The sequence below is a fragment of the Sceloporus occidentalis genome, unplaced genomic scaffold (genome assembly GCF_023333645.1).
Source record: "Sceloporus occidentalis isolate IW3139 unplaced genomic scaffold, rSceOcc1.0.p SCAF_3, whole genome shotgun sequence".
Classification (NCBI taxonomy): Eukaryota; Metazoa; Chordata; class Lepidosauria; order Squamata; family Phrynosomatidae; genus Sceloporus; species Sceloporus occidentalis.
Window position 1 is genome coordinate 17,574,847 of NW_028316983.1, and position 16,612 is coordinate 17,591,458.

Below are 16,612 nucleotides of genomic sequence, written 5' to 3' on the forward strand. Positions count from 1 at the left end.
CCTCCCTTTCTCTTTTATTTTGATTCATGTCACTGGTGCTGTGGCACATCTCACTTTAATAGCTTTCCAAGTGTATGTTTATTCTTTGAGGTGCCTTCTGCCATGACAGCATCTAATGCACTTTGTAGAGGGGGCGAGGATGCACTTTTTGTATTGAAAAATGTTTATTTTCTCATGTGCTTGCACTGTGTCATGCATATTCCTGGGACTATCTTTAAGCACATTAATGAGAAGCTTTTGGTAAAATCTTTTGAGTTCCCTATAACTACATAAAAGCAATATTCCAGACCTCATCTTTGGATACATTAGTGTGAAAATGTAACAGCAAAGGAACTGTAAATAAATAAGAAGTTTCTAACTTCATTTGCTTCATCACTGGCTGAATATACAGTTAGTCAATTGATAGTTAAGTTAAATTTTATTATAGTTTAGATATTGCCAAGCTCCCACCTGTTTGATGTACTGAGGACTGTATGAGAAATTGCTGCCCTATACTATCATGGGATTTTCTTGACAAAGTTGAGGGGACTTGCTTTTGCTTTCCTCTGAGATTGAGGACTTTATCACACATGAGGAATTTCTCTTAATTTTGAATGAAAAGAAAGTGGGCCAGAACACATTCACGTGAATTCGCTAGTTCAGCGAATTTACGTGAATGTGAATTGTGTTCGAACTGGCTTCCCATTGCCCGAAAATAGCATGCCATTGCCTGAATTTGCATGTGGTAGTCTATCACGCAATAACGTGAAACCCCATGATTGCGCTCGGACTGACTTCCCATTGCCTGAATTTGCATGTAGTGGTTTATCACGCAATAACGTTAAACCCCATGAATGCGTTCAGATTGCCATTGGATTATATTTCCAATTTCCCTTGTCTGATAAACTCCTTTGAAAGAATGACTTGCCCAAGGTCACCCAATGAATTCCAGTGGGGATTTGAATTCTGGTCTCCAGAATTGTAGTCCAACACTGAAACCACAGTAGCTCTTACGTAAGAAATTGCAATTAAATAAATAGCAGCTATCATGCTTTATTAAAAGAAAATGGCTTATTTTCCATTCCTCATTAAAATAACAGAAACAAATGAGCCTTTTTGAAAAGAAGAAACAAAAAAGTCTGTAGTGTTAATCTCTACTTCTAAAAATCTGTTCTTCCATAATTATTAGACCACATTTTACAATCAATTGAACTTTAAAATGTATATCCGAGCAATAAGGAATTCAGAGTTTGTTTTGAAATACTACATTTGTCATTTTTTCCAGCCGACCGTGTGGCATCTCCCTGTCCTTTTCACTGATTATTTGAAATAAATATGGTGCTTCATGAGAAACAAAGGGAGAATGTTGAAAAAAAAAAGGTGAAGAATGTTTTCCCCTCTAGGAGTATCCTTATCAGCTTTGTGAACGCAGAGGAAGTTAGTGTAGCATGAAGTGTCTTGCTCCAAATGTGGAGCCAGCTAGGCTCCTGAATGTCCATACCCAAATCTTGACCTCGATGGTATACAGAACTGAAAGATATGGATCCCGAATCACTTTTCTGTTGGATATGCAAAAGCAGAAGAATGCTGGGCTCCCAGTGTATTTAGCAGGCCTTGTATTACTGAGGTTTTCATACTACATGGTCAGTTAATGAATGTTGCATCTTGAATGTCAATCTAGTATGGATCTCAAGTGAAAAGGATAAAGTCTGTAAGGAGTTATTAGGAAAGATGTCAGAAATGCTAAACCATAGTCTGAGATCCTATTTCAGAGATGTAGTTATGAATGTGTAATGGTGCATTGTCTCCTGGCCTGACTACCCAGACCTACCTTAATGGCCAGCAGCTACACCACGTGATAGATTTCTGTCCTGCTGGTAATCAGGGTTTAGCAGGGTCAACTGCTTTTGCAGCTCTGTTGTACAGATTGAGAGTCCTTTATCTGGAATTTTGAAATCTGAAATATTCCAAAAACTTAAGCCCTTTTTTCATGGGTGGCTGAGAAAGTGACACCTTTGATTTCTGATGGTTCAGTGTACACAAACTTTGTTTCATGCACAAAATTATATTTTTTAAAATTGTACAAAATTACCTTCAGGCTATGTGTATAAAATAAGTGATTTTTTTTGGTTTAGATTTGAGTTCTGTCTCAAAGATATCTCATTATATGCTGCTGCTGTTGTGTGCCTTCAAATCATTTCTGAGTTACGGTGACACTGCCACAGGGTTTTCTTGGCACATTTCTTCAAACAGGCTTTGCCATTGCCATCCTGAGGCTGAGAGAGTGTGACTTGCCCAAGGTCACTCAACGGGATTCAAACCCTGGTCTCTAGAGTCATAGTCCAACACACAAACCACTATGCCATGCTGGCTCTCATCTCATTATGTATGTATATGTAAATACAGGTATTCCAAAACTGAAAAGAATCTGAAATCCAAAAGACCTCTTGTCCCATGAATTTCACATAAGGGAGCCTCAGCCTGTACCATGGCTCACTGACAGAAGAGGCCTGGAAACAGAACAGACATCTGTTACTTGGTGCATATGCTGGTTATTAGGAAAGTTTTGGTGAAGCATTTGGAACACAGAATGCAAACCACAGGAAAAGAGATTCCACCTAAACATGAGGAAGACCTTTTTGATGATAAGAGTTGTTTGACAGTGGAATATGCTGCCTCAAAGTATGGTGGAATCACTTTCTTTGGAAGCTTTTAAGCAGAGGCTGGATGGTTATTTGTTGGGGTGCTTTGATTGTATATTCCTGTATGGCAGGCAGTTGGACTTTATGGCCTTTGTGGTCTCTTCCAACTCTGTGATTCTGTGTACCACTATTATGAGCTGTAGCACTGAACATGCTGGCTGGAATTCTCTCTCATGATCTGAGTTACTACGTTTAGCTAGGCAGCAGAGGGGCTAAGAAACCCTGTAAGTAAATTGTGAAGAAATTGTGAAGTATCAGGGCATTGGCAAGAGTGTCCGAATGTGTATCAAGCTCTACCAAGAATCATAGAATCATAGAGTTGGAAGAGAACACAAGGGCCATCAAGTCTAACCCTCTACCATGCAGGAGCTCACAATCCAACCACCCTTAACAGATGACCATCCAGCCTCTGTTTAGAGATTTCCAAAGAAGACTCCACCATGCCAAGGAAGTATGTTCCACTGTCTCCTTCTGCCACCTGCTGCACACCAGTCCTGTTGTGCATTGGTCACTTCACTGGCTCCCCTACATAGTAACAGCATGGCAAGCCCTTACTAAATACAGATGTTGTAAAACTAGGCAATTCTATTTCCTGCAGATGTAAGTCTACTTAGGAAATATAAGTCCCATGCTGAATTCTAGATGTTGTCCTTAGCTGCTGAGGCAGGTTTATTCCCTCTTTTACATACTATGTGATTGCACATTCTGCTCTGAATTGTACCAGAGGGACTGAATTTTACCAAGAGCTTTCTTTGCAGGCTGGTCAACCTTGGTATGATTATCTCCCCTGCTATTCACACAGTGTATTGCCTGTGGTAACTCTGCCCTGCTGAAACAGTCACTCTTTCTACTCTATAAATATTCCCACTCCTTGCATGATCATACCCTTTGAATATTTATTGGTTTCTATCATTACCATACCACACTCTTGTCAGACAGTCAGGCTGCATGTACTGGGCTGCTTTTATCTTACCTCATAACAAAAACCTCTCCTACCCTTTAATAATTCCATTGGCTGTGCCTTTCAAGTTCTGCCAGCTCCTCTGTTTTGTGTTTGTCAGGCCTTATTTGTTCTACTGTTATGTGGTAGGTGGTCCTTTTACTTCTGAGATCAGTACTAATTATTCAGACATTGGAAATATTTTTGACAATCTGATTTAATAGTTGCACTTTTCGGAAAGTTTCATACCAAAAAAACACACAGAAAACAGTACTTAAGTATCACTGTTATAAGTGGCCACAATAGCCACTAATAAAGACCCTTCTGCCCCAGCTATGCCAGCATGGCTTATGTCTTCTTTAAACTTGAAGGCTATACGTATAATTTAACTTCAGAACAAGCTGTCTTGCTTCCTTTTGAAGCTCTTATTTCTTTTAACCCTTATACACCAGAATGGGGCATTAAAATGCCCCAGGTCATTTTGTTCAGCATCCACACAGAACTAGACTCTAATGTAGCATTTTATGGCATTGTCAAAATACATCATGCAAGCTTTTGAAGCTCCACTGGCTTCTTCGTCAGGCAAAGCTGTTAAAAATCATACAGGAGGAAAGGGGGGAAATATATTGGTTCTTCTGCCTCCATCCCAAACGGCCACTTAAGAAGGTGCTCTGTATATTTTCATCACACCAGAAGTCACACAGTTTCACCACACCTTATTTGCTGTGGGACAACCGCCTTAGCCATCTTGTGGAATACAGACTGAGAAAAGCACAACCTTGTTAGCTAAGTAAATAAGCACTGCCACCACCAATGGCCTGAGTAGCTGCACTTAACTACAGACCATATTTCCTGATGGTACTATGGTTTGTGGGTTATTTCTGGGCCTAAATACATGATATGCATGCATGTAGAATGTGAGCCTCATTCCAGCTTTTCTGTTTTTTAAAAAAGACAGCTTTAGAAAGGGAAAATTTGGAACAGGAAGGCTACAGTTTAACCCTGTCTGCTTCTACTCTGACCAAAATACTATTACCCTCCTGCTTTCCTAGTAAGCTGTCTTTTCTCCCCGAATGGAGTTCCAACTTCATGTTTGTACTGATGGAATATTTATTTATTTGATGAATTATTTATATATAGTGCTTCAGATTATGTCCCTGCGCCAGAGAATAAATGGACATAAATCAGACATTAGGAATAGGAATACACAAAAACCAGTTGCAGAACACTTAAATCTCCCTGGGCATTCCATCTCAGACCTCAGAACATTGATCCTTGAACAGCAGAACTACAAAGGCAGATTAGAAAGAGAAACAGCAGAATTCGTGTTCATCTACAGACTACAGTCCCTCAGCAATGGATTGAACAAAGATAATGGCTTTCTGGCACACTACACACATTTCAACACTATATGACCCCATCCTCCTGGGAGCATCTATTCCTCTCACCTACAGGCTAGTTTCCAATGCCAAACTGGACTTAGCACTTCATTTCCACACACAAAGGCTAATTCCCAACGCATTTGTTCACAAACGGCCATTGTTGAAACTGAGCTTGCCACTTCATTTCCAAACACAAAGGATTTTGAATTTGAATTGACATTCTCACACACTAGTGGCATATATAGGTCTGTCCCTGACTTCCACTTCACCAAATGCAACTGAGGAAGTAGACTTTAGTCTATGAAAGCTCATGCTACCAAATTCTCTCTTTCATTTAGTCTCAAAGTTGCTGCAAGATCACTCTATATGCAATACAGAGTGCCAGCCTACATTTTGCATACTACATAGCCAGCATAGCCAGTCAAATGAGCTTTGATCTGATAAACCAATTGTTATGCTACATGCTATTGTACAGTCCGTTCTCTGCATTTATCTTCACTCTTACATTTTACTACCCTGACTCAATCCTTGCTATTAGTTTGCTTTCACGGAAAAGATATTATGCAATTATTCCATCTTTTCCTCCATAACTGATTTTTTCTTGGTTAAAAAAAGAGAGAGAAATACTAAGGAACTGATGGGAAGTACAATTGGAGTTATAAATGAAAGACCTCCTGGAATACCTGTAAAATTCTATGAATTAGGCAATAAAATTTATAATCTCATCTGGTGCACACACCTGCATACACAAACACACATACTAGTGTAAAGTTTAGTGGCCAAAATCTTCCATTACTCTCTATGTTGCATAATTTTCATAGAATCATAGAGTTGGAAGAGACCACAAGGGCCATCCAGTCCAACCCCCTGCCATGCAGGAACTCTCAAAACATCCCCGACAGATGGCCATCCAGCCTCTGTTTAAAGACCTCTAAGGAAGTAGACTCCATTACACTCTGAAGGAGTGTGTTCCACTGTTGAACAGCCCTTACTGTCAGGAAGTTCTTCCTGATGTTGAGGTGGAATCTCTTTTCCTGTATCTTGCATCCATTGTTCCAGGTCCTGTTCTCTGGAGCAGCAGAAAACAAGCTTGCTCCCTCCTCAATATGACATCCCTTCAAATATTTTAAACAGGGCTATCATATCACCTCTTAACCTTCTCTTCTCCAGCCTAAACATTCCCAGCTCTCTAAGTCATTCCTCATAGGACATGGTTTCCAGACTCTTCACCATTTTAGTTGCCCTCCTTTGGACACACTCCAGTTTCTCAGGCCTGTTACAGACAGGCCAAAATAAAGCTGCTTCGAGTCACTTTGGAGGTATGGTATTTCAATGATGCATGAGTCTTAAGAGTCCAAAAGCCACACCAGAGCTGCACTCCAGTCCTTAGGACTGAAGCGTGGCTTTGGTGCGGCTTTTGGACTCTTCAGACGCATGCATCATTGAAATACCATACCTCCAAAGTGACTCGAAGCAGCTTTATTTTGGCCTGTCTGTAACAGGCCTCAGTGTCCTTTTTGACTTGTGATGCCCAGAACTGGACACAATATTCCAGGTGGGGCCTGTACTTAGCTACATAACAGGGGTGTTAAGAAAGCATCAAGAGTGTCCTGATGCACATTACAGAATTCCAGCAGGCATAACTGTTTGTGCTCAACCTAAAGGCTGGATGGATGGGAGAGGAGAGAGAGAGAGGCCAGTGCTTCCAGGACAGATTACACTCTTGCATTTCACCAGGGGACGATTCCTGTTTTTATAAGAGGTGAAGAACAGTACTTACATTGTCCACTCAGGTTTATGGTGTCATTTTCTTTTGCCTAAAACTGCTAGACATATACACAAGTATATACAGTAAGTCCACTTACAAAGACAAGTCCACAACAGCGTTCTCACTATTGCTTTTAACAGTGACAATTTGTTGATTTTAACTCCCAATTTGTAATTATGGAGTTTTGTTTTGTTTTTGCTTCATTGCCTTAGTGGTATCTCACAAGGGATGAGATTAAATCAAGAAACGTTAATATTTACTTAAAAGGTAGAATTCAAAAATATAGCCATGTTAGCCTGTAGAATCTGTCCATAGCACTTTTGAGACTAACTGAAAGAAAGAAATTGGCAGCATGAGCTTTCATAGACTAAAGTCTGCTTCCTCAGATGCATTTGGTCATTTAATTTAATTAAAAGGTATGGGAGAGAAAGAGAACCTGCTTAGTATCTTCATTTTGGACTAGTGTTCTGACTTACTTTTCCATTTTTTGCTTTTGTTTTATATGCCTATAAAGCTTTGTAGAACTCAATGTTTATAGGGAAGAGTCTTGTAAAGGTTTTTTGGGGGTGGGAATGGGTATATTGGTCCATTAGGACAAGAACAACAGAATCTTGCGGCACCTTAAATATTATCAAGTTTTATTTGCATTAGCTTATGTGGACATCAGATGCAGTGGGCTGAAGCCCCCCAAAACTTATGCCAAATAAAACTTTCTTGTCTTTAAGGTGCTGCAAGAGTCATAGCAATTTCAGTAAGGCCTGGAGCTGACTCCAAAAAGAACTGATAGCAATAATTCTGGAAAAGCTTATTGTTCGACAAGCTTTTAACTTTGGGAGGGACAATTAACTTGTGAGTTTATTCATTCAGGCCTCATCTTTGTCTTTATGTTCCTTATACAATGTTAATGTTTTCCCATTAATCATTCTCTCCACGTATGTATGCATCCTTTCCTTGTCATTTACTGCTACTTCATTTGAATGTGCCCTCATGTGGTGAAGTCTGGAAATATCATTGCAATAGTATTTCTTGGATGTATTCAAACTGCTGTTTTTCCTCCACCAGGGATTTATGTTATAGCATTCTTAGGTAAGGTTCTGGTTTTCTAAACCTCCTGATTTGATTGTTCTTCATCCCTGGTCGCGCAGTGGTTAAATCCTTGTACTGCAGCAACTCACTCACAAACCATAAGGTTGCGAGTTCAATACTTGCAAATGGGCAGAAGCTTGACTCAGGCTTGCATCCTTCTGAGGTCACTAAAATGAATACCCTGATTGTTGGGGGCAATTAGCTTACACTTTGTAAACTGCTTTGGGAGTGCTTAAGTGCACCGATAAGCGGTATAGAAATGTACTTGCTGTTGCTGTTGCTAGTTCTGATCACTAGATGCAGTTTAGATCTGAAGCCCACCTTCTCATGCTTCCTAACTTCTGATCAGTCCTGTAGGAGCATAACTCTTTTTCTTTGGGTACAAATACAGCAGTACTGTCAGGACCTTATCGCACACAGAAACGTAAATGTTCTAGGGACGGGAGGAGGACTCTCGTGTGCGCGCGCGACCGCCCCAAAACGGATTTTATCGCACACGCAGACGTCCTCCAAGGAGCCCCGTTCCGTCCCCCGTCGCGCACCCGTTCGCGTCCAGTCCTGACGGGCGCCATTTTTTGCCGACTGAAGGTAATCCGTCAGGCAAAAATCACGCCCATCAGGACTGGACGCGAACAGGTGCGCGACGGGGGACGGAACGGGGCCTCTTGGAGGACTGAATTGTGTGCGATAAAATCCGTTTTTGGGCGGCCGCGCGCGCACACGAGCGTCCTTCTCCCGTCCCTAGAACGTTTATGTTTCTGTGTGCGATAAGGTCCCTAGTGTCTAACTCTCTAGCCATCTTCTGATCCTGCTTTACAAAGCTACTTCTGTCCTTGTGGTGTGTTTGAATTTTAAATCACAGCCTAGCTGACACCATTTTTCTCACTGAGAAGTGGATTGCAAACATTCTTTGTTCTCTGACAGGTTGGAATTTTGATGTACATTCTCTGTCATCTCAGTCAACTACTCTGTTACAAGTATAATGCAGTAGATGTTCAAAATAATTTACAGGTTAGACTTTTAAAACAATCAGTGCTAAGTCTTATCTTGCATTCAGAGGGGAAGGGAGAGGACAGCTCTTTTCCTCCATCCTTTTAATGTGTCAGAACGTTATGATAGCTTGGCAAAGTATCCATAATGTCAGTGCAGCCATAAAGCAATATAATAAGAATTCAGTCAAAGAACAGCACCACACACTAACTTAAATGTGCTTGCATGCACATAGTTGATTGCTTAGCCATTATCAGTAGACTTTTGGAATAACTGTATTGATTAAAGTGTGTTTATATTGACGTAAACACTAAGAGATTATGGTCCTTTACAATCTGTACTGATGTTATTTTCCTCACAAGTAAAAGAAACAATGTTCTGTAATGGTCTGAGCATTAGAGTTTGACTCTGGAGGCCAAGACCAGGGTTTGAATCCCTGCTCAGTGATGGAGACCCACTGGGTGACCTTGGGCAAGTCACACACTCTCAGCCTCAGAAAACCCCATGATAGGTTCACCTTAGGGTCGCCGTAAGTCAGAAATGGTTTGAAGGCACACAACAACAACAAAAAGGAAAATGATTCAAAGATGTTAATCTATAAAATCAGTATGGAAAGAGATCTTGGAGCACCGCTGAGACTAACTGAAAGAATGAAGTTGGTAGCATGAACTTTTGTAGGCTTGAGTCTAATTCCTCAGATGCATTTGGACCAAATGCATCTGAGGAAGTAGGCTCAAGTCTACAAAAGCTCAGGCTACCAACATCTTTCAGTTAGTCTCAAAGGTGAACTAAGAAATATGTTTGCATAGATCTATAACCTGTCCAGGGTGGATGCCAACACTTTGGCTCCTGTGTGGGCATCAGGCAGCTGGAAGTTAAAATAGTAGCCTCTCCTCTATAACTTAAAAGCATCTGAATCAGGAAATTCTGGATGAAATCGGGAGGTAGCCTGTATTATCCTGAAGAAAACTGAATTGTAGAACATTGTACTACAAGAAAACCACAGTGGAAAAAAATATTTCATTTTTCTAAGGAGGGATTCAATACCAATATATAGTGGTGCTAGTAACTGTGTGCTGATAATGCCAAACTATGAGAGCCAATATGACGTGGTGGTTTGAGTGTTGGACTATGACTCTGCAGACCAGGGTTCAAACTTCTGCTTGGCCATGGAAACCCACTGGGTGATCCTTGGCAAATTCCAATCTCTCAGCCTCAGAGGATGGCAATGGCAAACTCCCTCTGAAGAAACTTGCCAAGAAAACCCTGTGATAGGGTTGCCATATTGGAAACATACCAGAAACAACTTGAAACAACAATGCCAGTTAATTGTTTGCTGATAAAACCTATTTTATGACTACACTACTTACACTACCATTTTATGCTTTGCTGGGCCTCAGCCCTTTTGAGCTCCCTCAAAAAGGCTGTGACGGGGGAAACTCTGAGATCCCTCTGCCCTGTTGTCAAAGCCCTCTTTTTCTGTCTGGCATTGGTCATCACTCTGCATCCAGTTGGAAACAAGGAATGCTAACTATACTGTGGTTCCTCGGGACAATTTTCCTGAAATCATGCGCCAGAGCTGTTGAACTTAGGCTTGCCATACCCCGCCTGGGGGCGGGACTTTCCCAGTTTGGGGCGGGGCCACACGGTCCCACCCCGGTTTGGCCCCTCCCCCAGGACCTCCCCCCCCAGCAAGGCCCTGGAGGCAGCTCCAGCCCTCCCCATGGCTGTGTGCCACCCTCCCCGCCTCCCTGCCTGACTTAAGCCTAGAGAGCAGGTCTTCAAGACATCTGCCACTCAGAGCTATTGCCAGCCCACTTGGTATATATACCCTGCAAGAGGCATTACTTTCAGGTTACAGTGAGCAAAGAAAAAAGGCCATCAATCGTTCCTGTTTCCCTGGGAGTCTAAATGCCTCATCTTTTAAATGTCTACCGCGTCAGTATTCTTGTAATTCTTTATCACAAGATCGTTTTTGAGGCCCTAAACACCTTTACTTGGAATATGCAAATTTCTCCCAAAGCTGACCAATGGGAAAGAAGCAATCAGCCCCCCTCCACTTGGGTTGGTTTTCAATGGCTTGGTGAAGGAAGAGATTTTGCCTTGCAAGTTGCTGGTAAATAATAGAAGGCTTTGGGGTAGCAAAGGCTGCAGAAATAGTTTGACCCCCCCCCCTTAAACATCCATGGCTCAGTGCTATGGGATTCTGGGAATTGTAGTTTCTTGTGGCACCAGAGCTCTTTTGACAAAAGGAAGCTGAATGGTCCACAGAGGAGGCGGGGGCAGAGCCTCTTGCCAGCAGTCTTCGGTGGAAGAGAGGAGGCTGATGGTCCTGGCCACCTCCCTTGGCTCCCTCCCTCCTCCTCCTCCTCCTCCTCCTCCTCCTCCTCTCAGAGCTCATTCACTCTCCCTGGCTTTTCTCTCCCCCCCCCCCCCCTCTGCACTTTGAGACCCCTTTAACTGCCAAAGCTCAATGCCACAATAAACTACAATTCCCAGGATTCCATAGCACTGAGCCCTGGCAGTCCAAGCAGTGTGTTTTGGACACAGAGATCTTCCAAATGAATCCAGTCCCTAGCTTTTATATCTCTCACACACACTACAGGAATAATAACCCACTTTGAGACTGCTTTAACTCAGTGCTAGGGAATCCTGGGAATGCTAGTGTTTGGGAGACAGTGATGGCTCTGAGGCCACAATAGACTACAATTCCCAGGATTCTCCAGCACTGAGCAGTCTCAAACTGGACCATTTCCTCAGTGTGGATGCACCTGGGGAGGAATTCTGGGCACTGCGGTTCAACTACGTTTGGAGGGTTATGGGACTCCCTGTTAGAGATAGCTCTGGGGCCACAATGTACTACAATTCCCAGCATTCCCCAGCAGTAACCCAGGACAGTTAAGTCACTCTCAAACTGGATTATTTCCTCAGTGTGGATGCAGCTTTGGTGAGGAACTCTGGGCATTTCAGTCCAGCTATGTTTTATTTCTGCAGTGTATTTTGGACCAGAGACAAGGTGACCAGGCATCCTCCTCCTTTTCCAGGACATGTCCTCTTCTGTCACATTTCAAAATGTCCTCCATTTGGATCATGGCTAAGAAGCATGGATTTATAATTACATGGGTGTTTGTAGCTTTTATTTTTGGCCATGTCCTACATATTTTTGCTTGGGTGCCCTACATTTTGGGGTGAGGGCATTGGTCACCTTGGTCAGAGAGCTTTCCAGGGGTTAACTGCCATTCTGCTGTGGTGCTGGAACAAACCACCATTCCCAGAATTCCATAGCATTCAGCCAAGACAGTTAAAGTGGTCTCAAACCAGATTATTTCTCCAGTATAGATGCAGCCCAAGCCTTTTGCCTCTCTTATGCCTGAGATTTCAAAGCCCAGCCTTGGCACCTCAACAAACTACAAATCCCAGGATTCCATAGGATGGAGTGATGAGAGTGAAAGCAGTGTGGCAGCAGCCTAAGTGTGCTTAATGCAGTTCTTAACATGGTGCACCTCAAAAAAAAGCCTCAATTTTTTGAGTGTCCTCCATTTTTAAAAAATGTGTCCTACATTTGAAAATGTTGTCCTGCATTTGTCCTACATTTGTCCCGGTTTGGAGGTCCTCAGTTATGGCAACCCTAGTTGAACTACAACTCCTATCATCTCTCACCAAACAGCATAGCCATTGTAGCTTAACACATCTAGAGGGCACCAGGTTGGGTAAACATCCTCAGTGGAAGGTTGTACTTGTCAGAGAGAAATCTCAGCAGTAAGGAGAAGAATATTTTTAGGTTCTATTCATTATACTTCTTGTTTTATTGATGTGGAATTGGAAATTGAAGAGAAAGTCTTGCATGTTGCAGGCCAGACCACCCTGAAAGATTTATAATCAAGAAGGGATGTGAGAACATCATTCTCCTTCTCAGTTCAAGCCCATTACCGTCTGTAATACTATATTGATTCCAACTTGAAGGTTTTGAAAACAAAATGGTGGTGGTAGGGAGGTAGCCTGAATGGTTGAAAAACATGAGGCAAAGCTCTGCTAGATTTTCAGGGAAAGAGGCAGGTGTTCAAAGCCTGGGATGTATTTCTGCCATTGGAAAGCTCCTACTGACTTCAGGCCGGATTTTGAAATGATTGATATTAAAACAAAACAAAACAGAAACCTCATCTGTCTGCATGTTTTCCCATTGCCTAAGCCAATAACATCTGCCGCTGTGGGAAATGAAGTAAGTGACAAGATTACTGCCCTTGTAAAAGGGCAACAGAAACCTTTAACATTCCCTCTGTTGCAATTTCCCTGTTTCCCTGTTGTCTCTCAGTAGTAAAATTATGGAAGGAGAGGAGAATTAATCTGGGGTAGAGCTAGCGGGTGTCCAGAAATTGAGCAGGCTAGAGGTTTCTTAGATCAAAATGGATTGCTTATTGGAAACTTTTCAATTGATTTTTATATATGCGTCAAGCCTTTAATAGGTCCATTCTGTCCAATGCAGGATCTTGTGTAACTCAAAACTTTATTTCATTAATGCACCATATGGTGAGAGAGATGACAACTGAAATTTATTTTTTGAGAGTGAATATGGTATAATGGTGTGATGCTTTACTAGGAGTCCAGGAGACCAGGGTCTGGATTACTGCTCAGCCGTAGAATACCTCTAGGTGTCCATACAGAATCATAGTTGGAAGAGACCTCAAGCGCTATCCAGTCAACTCCCTGCCATGCAGTGATACACAATCAAAGCACTCACTACAGATGGGCATCCAGTCTGTGTTTAAAAGAAGCCAAAGAAGGAGCCTCCACCACACTCTTGAGACAACGCATATCACTGTCAAACAGCTGTTACCATCAGGAACTTCTTCCTATTCTTGAGGTGGAATCTCTTTCTCTGTAGTTTGCATCCATTGCTCTGTGTTCTAGTCTCTGGTGCAGCAGAAAACAAGCTTGATGTCTCCTCAATCTGACATCATTTCAAATATTTAAACATGGCTATCATGTCACCTCTTGTCCTTCTCTTCTCCTTGGACAAGGCATACTTTCTCAGCATCAGAGGTAGACTGTGGCAAACTTCTTCTAAACAAATCTTGCCAAGAAACCCCTATGATAGCCTTAAAGGTTGCCACAAGTTGGAAATGACTTGAAGGCACACACCACCACCATGTTTGTTTGTTTGTTTGTTTTTATATTCCACTTTTCACTTGACAAAGGACCTAACATGTTTCACAACAAAGTTAAAAGCAAGAAGGGAAAAAATCAAATGATACAAAACTTACAAAAAAACCCCTATCATTAAAATAGCCATAATTTATAACAATATGAAGTAAATTATTATATATTATATATGATGTATATATTAGTTTGTATTATTATACCCTTGATATAGTAAAAATCTCTTAAATAGTTTGCTGTAAAATGCATATCTAATACAACCTAAAGAGGTACAAAACAATTTTTTTAAACAGTTCAACATGCTACAACATTAATGTTAAAACAGAGCAGCAATTGATCAAGCAGCAGAGATGCAAAATATGTTTTACAGTTTTTTACAGTTTTCTGTAAAACCACCTAGGCAAAGAAGTTTACAGAGGAGCATTTAGAATTCTCATACAGTATACAGAGAGCTTTAGTGCCTCACGAAATTACAAATCCCAGGATTCCATAGGTTGCAGTCATGGCACTTAAAGTAGAATCATAGTGCATTTCTCAAAGTAATGACAATGCTCTGTCCATTTGCCAAGAATACAGTCCAAAAAAACGATTTCAGAGCTAGTTGTGTGTTTATTAAACTTTGGAGTCTGGGCTTTTTGAAGTCCCTTAGAGCTTTTGTTACCTCCATTAGCTGTAGCTACTGGCCTTGGGATCTCCCTTGCCCTTATGTCAGTTCTACTCATGGATGCAAATCTTCATTTATGAAAACAAGAAACAGCAAAATAAATAAATGAAAAGGTTTGTTTTTCTTGTTATTATTGCTGGCTGTAATACTCTGTCTTGGTCAGTGTTACATAATTTTACGTATGCAAGTTGAGTTTCCCTTATCTAAAATGCTTGGCACCAGAAGTGTTTTGGAATATTTTTTTCCCCCTTCAGATTTTGAAATATTTGCCTAATGAGATATCTCGGAGATGGCACTCAAGTCTAAACATGAAATTCATTTATGTTTCATATATACATATAACCTGAAGGTAATAGTTTTAATAATTTTGTGCATGAAACAAAGCTTGTGTACACTGAACCATTAGAAAGTAAAGGCGTCACTATCTCAACCACCCATGAAAAATGTGTTGTATTGTGGAATATTTTGAATTTTGTTATTCTGGATAAGGGAGACTCAACCTGTACTTAGATATTCAACAGAGGCACAAAAGCCCCTGTTAGTGAACTGCAAAGATGTGCAACAGGACACAAGCAAGAATGTCCCAATTTGCATTTAGCAGGTGTCCTGATGCTTAACAGGACCAATACACATGAGCCCTGTTGTGCACCAGTTCGAATATGCTAAGGCCACTTTGCCATCTTCCTTACCTAGTAATGTAACACCAGCTCCTTTATGAATATGGATGCACAGAATTGCCCAAATCTAATTTCCACAGATATGAGTCCACTTACAAATACTTCTCTAACAGTATTCCAGCCACCATTATTAACATCTCCTTTCGTGAGAGATATTTTTTGTCAGTATCACTGCAAATTCTTACATTTAAAAGAACAATTTCTGCACAAATTGTGCAGAATGGTAATATCAATAGTCTTGTTGCATTAACATTTTAAAAATAGAAACATCAGGTAGATCTTTATCAATTGTGCAGTCTTGTGCTTGCTTTGACTGCCTACTCTGCTTCTCGAGGCAAAAAGGGGCACAAATTGTGGAAACCTCAATGGGTGAAAAAGCATGCTTTGTCTTGTTCTCATTCTGAAAAGGTGAAAAATTGAAGATGCCAATGATTTCTCAGCAAGCTATCTCTGTGTATCAATCTGGTCTATGTTTTCAAGAACAATCAATTTTGCAGGAATTCTTCTTATCCTTGTTACTCATCACCATTCAGGGAACTGGGGGGAAGTATTTCTCAGTTCTTATTGAGCTGCCCTCTGTTTAGCTAGAAACGAGTGAAGGACCAGATTTGTGATCTTGATTCTTAAATTGGATTTGTTGGTTTTAAGAGTTTGCCCAGATGTTCTTCACTAAACACCAGAAAATGATGTTCTGTAAATACAACTAGGTTGTTGGAAACATAGGCTAGCAGATTCGGTTTAGAGGCAGCTGACCTGACATCCATCTTAATCTCTCTGCTTGTCTGTAAATTGGGCAGAATTGGTATACCTCATAAATTCCCCCACTAAAACCAAGATGAAGATTAAACTTGCAAAGTATATGGTTCATAAAAAAACCCTATAGAAATGTCATTGACCAGAACAATAAAAGAAGCCTGTTAGAAAATGCTACAATGAAACAGGTGCTGAAATGTGCTTGAGAGCATCTGTGTCTATATTATAAAATATCTGATTTCTCTTTACAGCTTATGCATCTGGAAAGAAGCTATGGGATGTCCCTATACCTCACACAGACCAGAGCGGACCAGGGAAACTGCAATGGGAGCCACAGTGCCAGTACCAATTGCGCCACCTTCAGGATGGTGCTAGGATTTCAGCTCTTCTGCCTCCCCAGTTGGAAGGTCATTGGGTTTCAACAGGGTAAGAAAGTTGTGGCAAATAGCAATATGCAAAGATCCTTGCAGAGGTACTGAACTGATCAGAAAAATACTGATGCTCTTGCCTGTCC

General features: G+C 41.2%; 1 protein-coding gene across 1 annotated transcript in view; it reads left to right on the top strand.

Annotated features, from left to right (window-relative positions):
- Positions 1 to 16,612, top strand: part of LOC149315610 (protein APCDD1-like) — a 46,646-nt gene that overhangs the window by 17,708 nt on the left and 12,326 nt on the right. Inside the window, exon 2 of the mRNA XM_089513738.1 lies at positions 16,350 to 16,524. Coding sequence (XP_089369864.1) covers positions 16,350 to 16,524 — 175 coding nt within the window. The remainder of the gene's footprint in view (positions 1 to 16,349; positions 16,525 to 16,612) is intronic.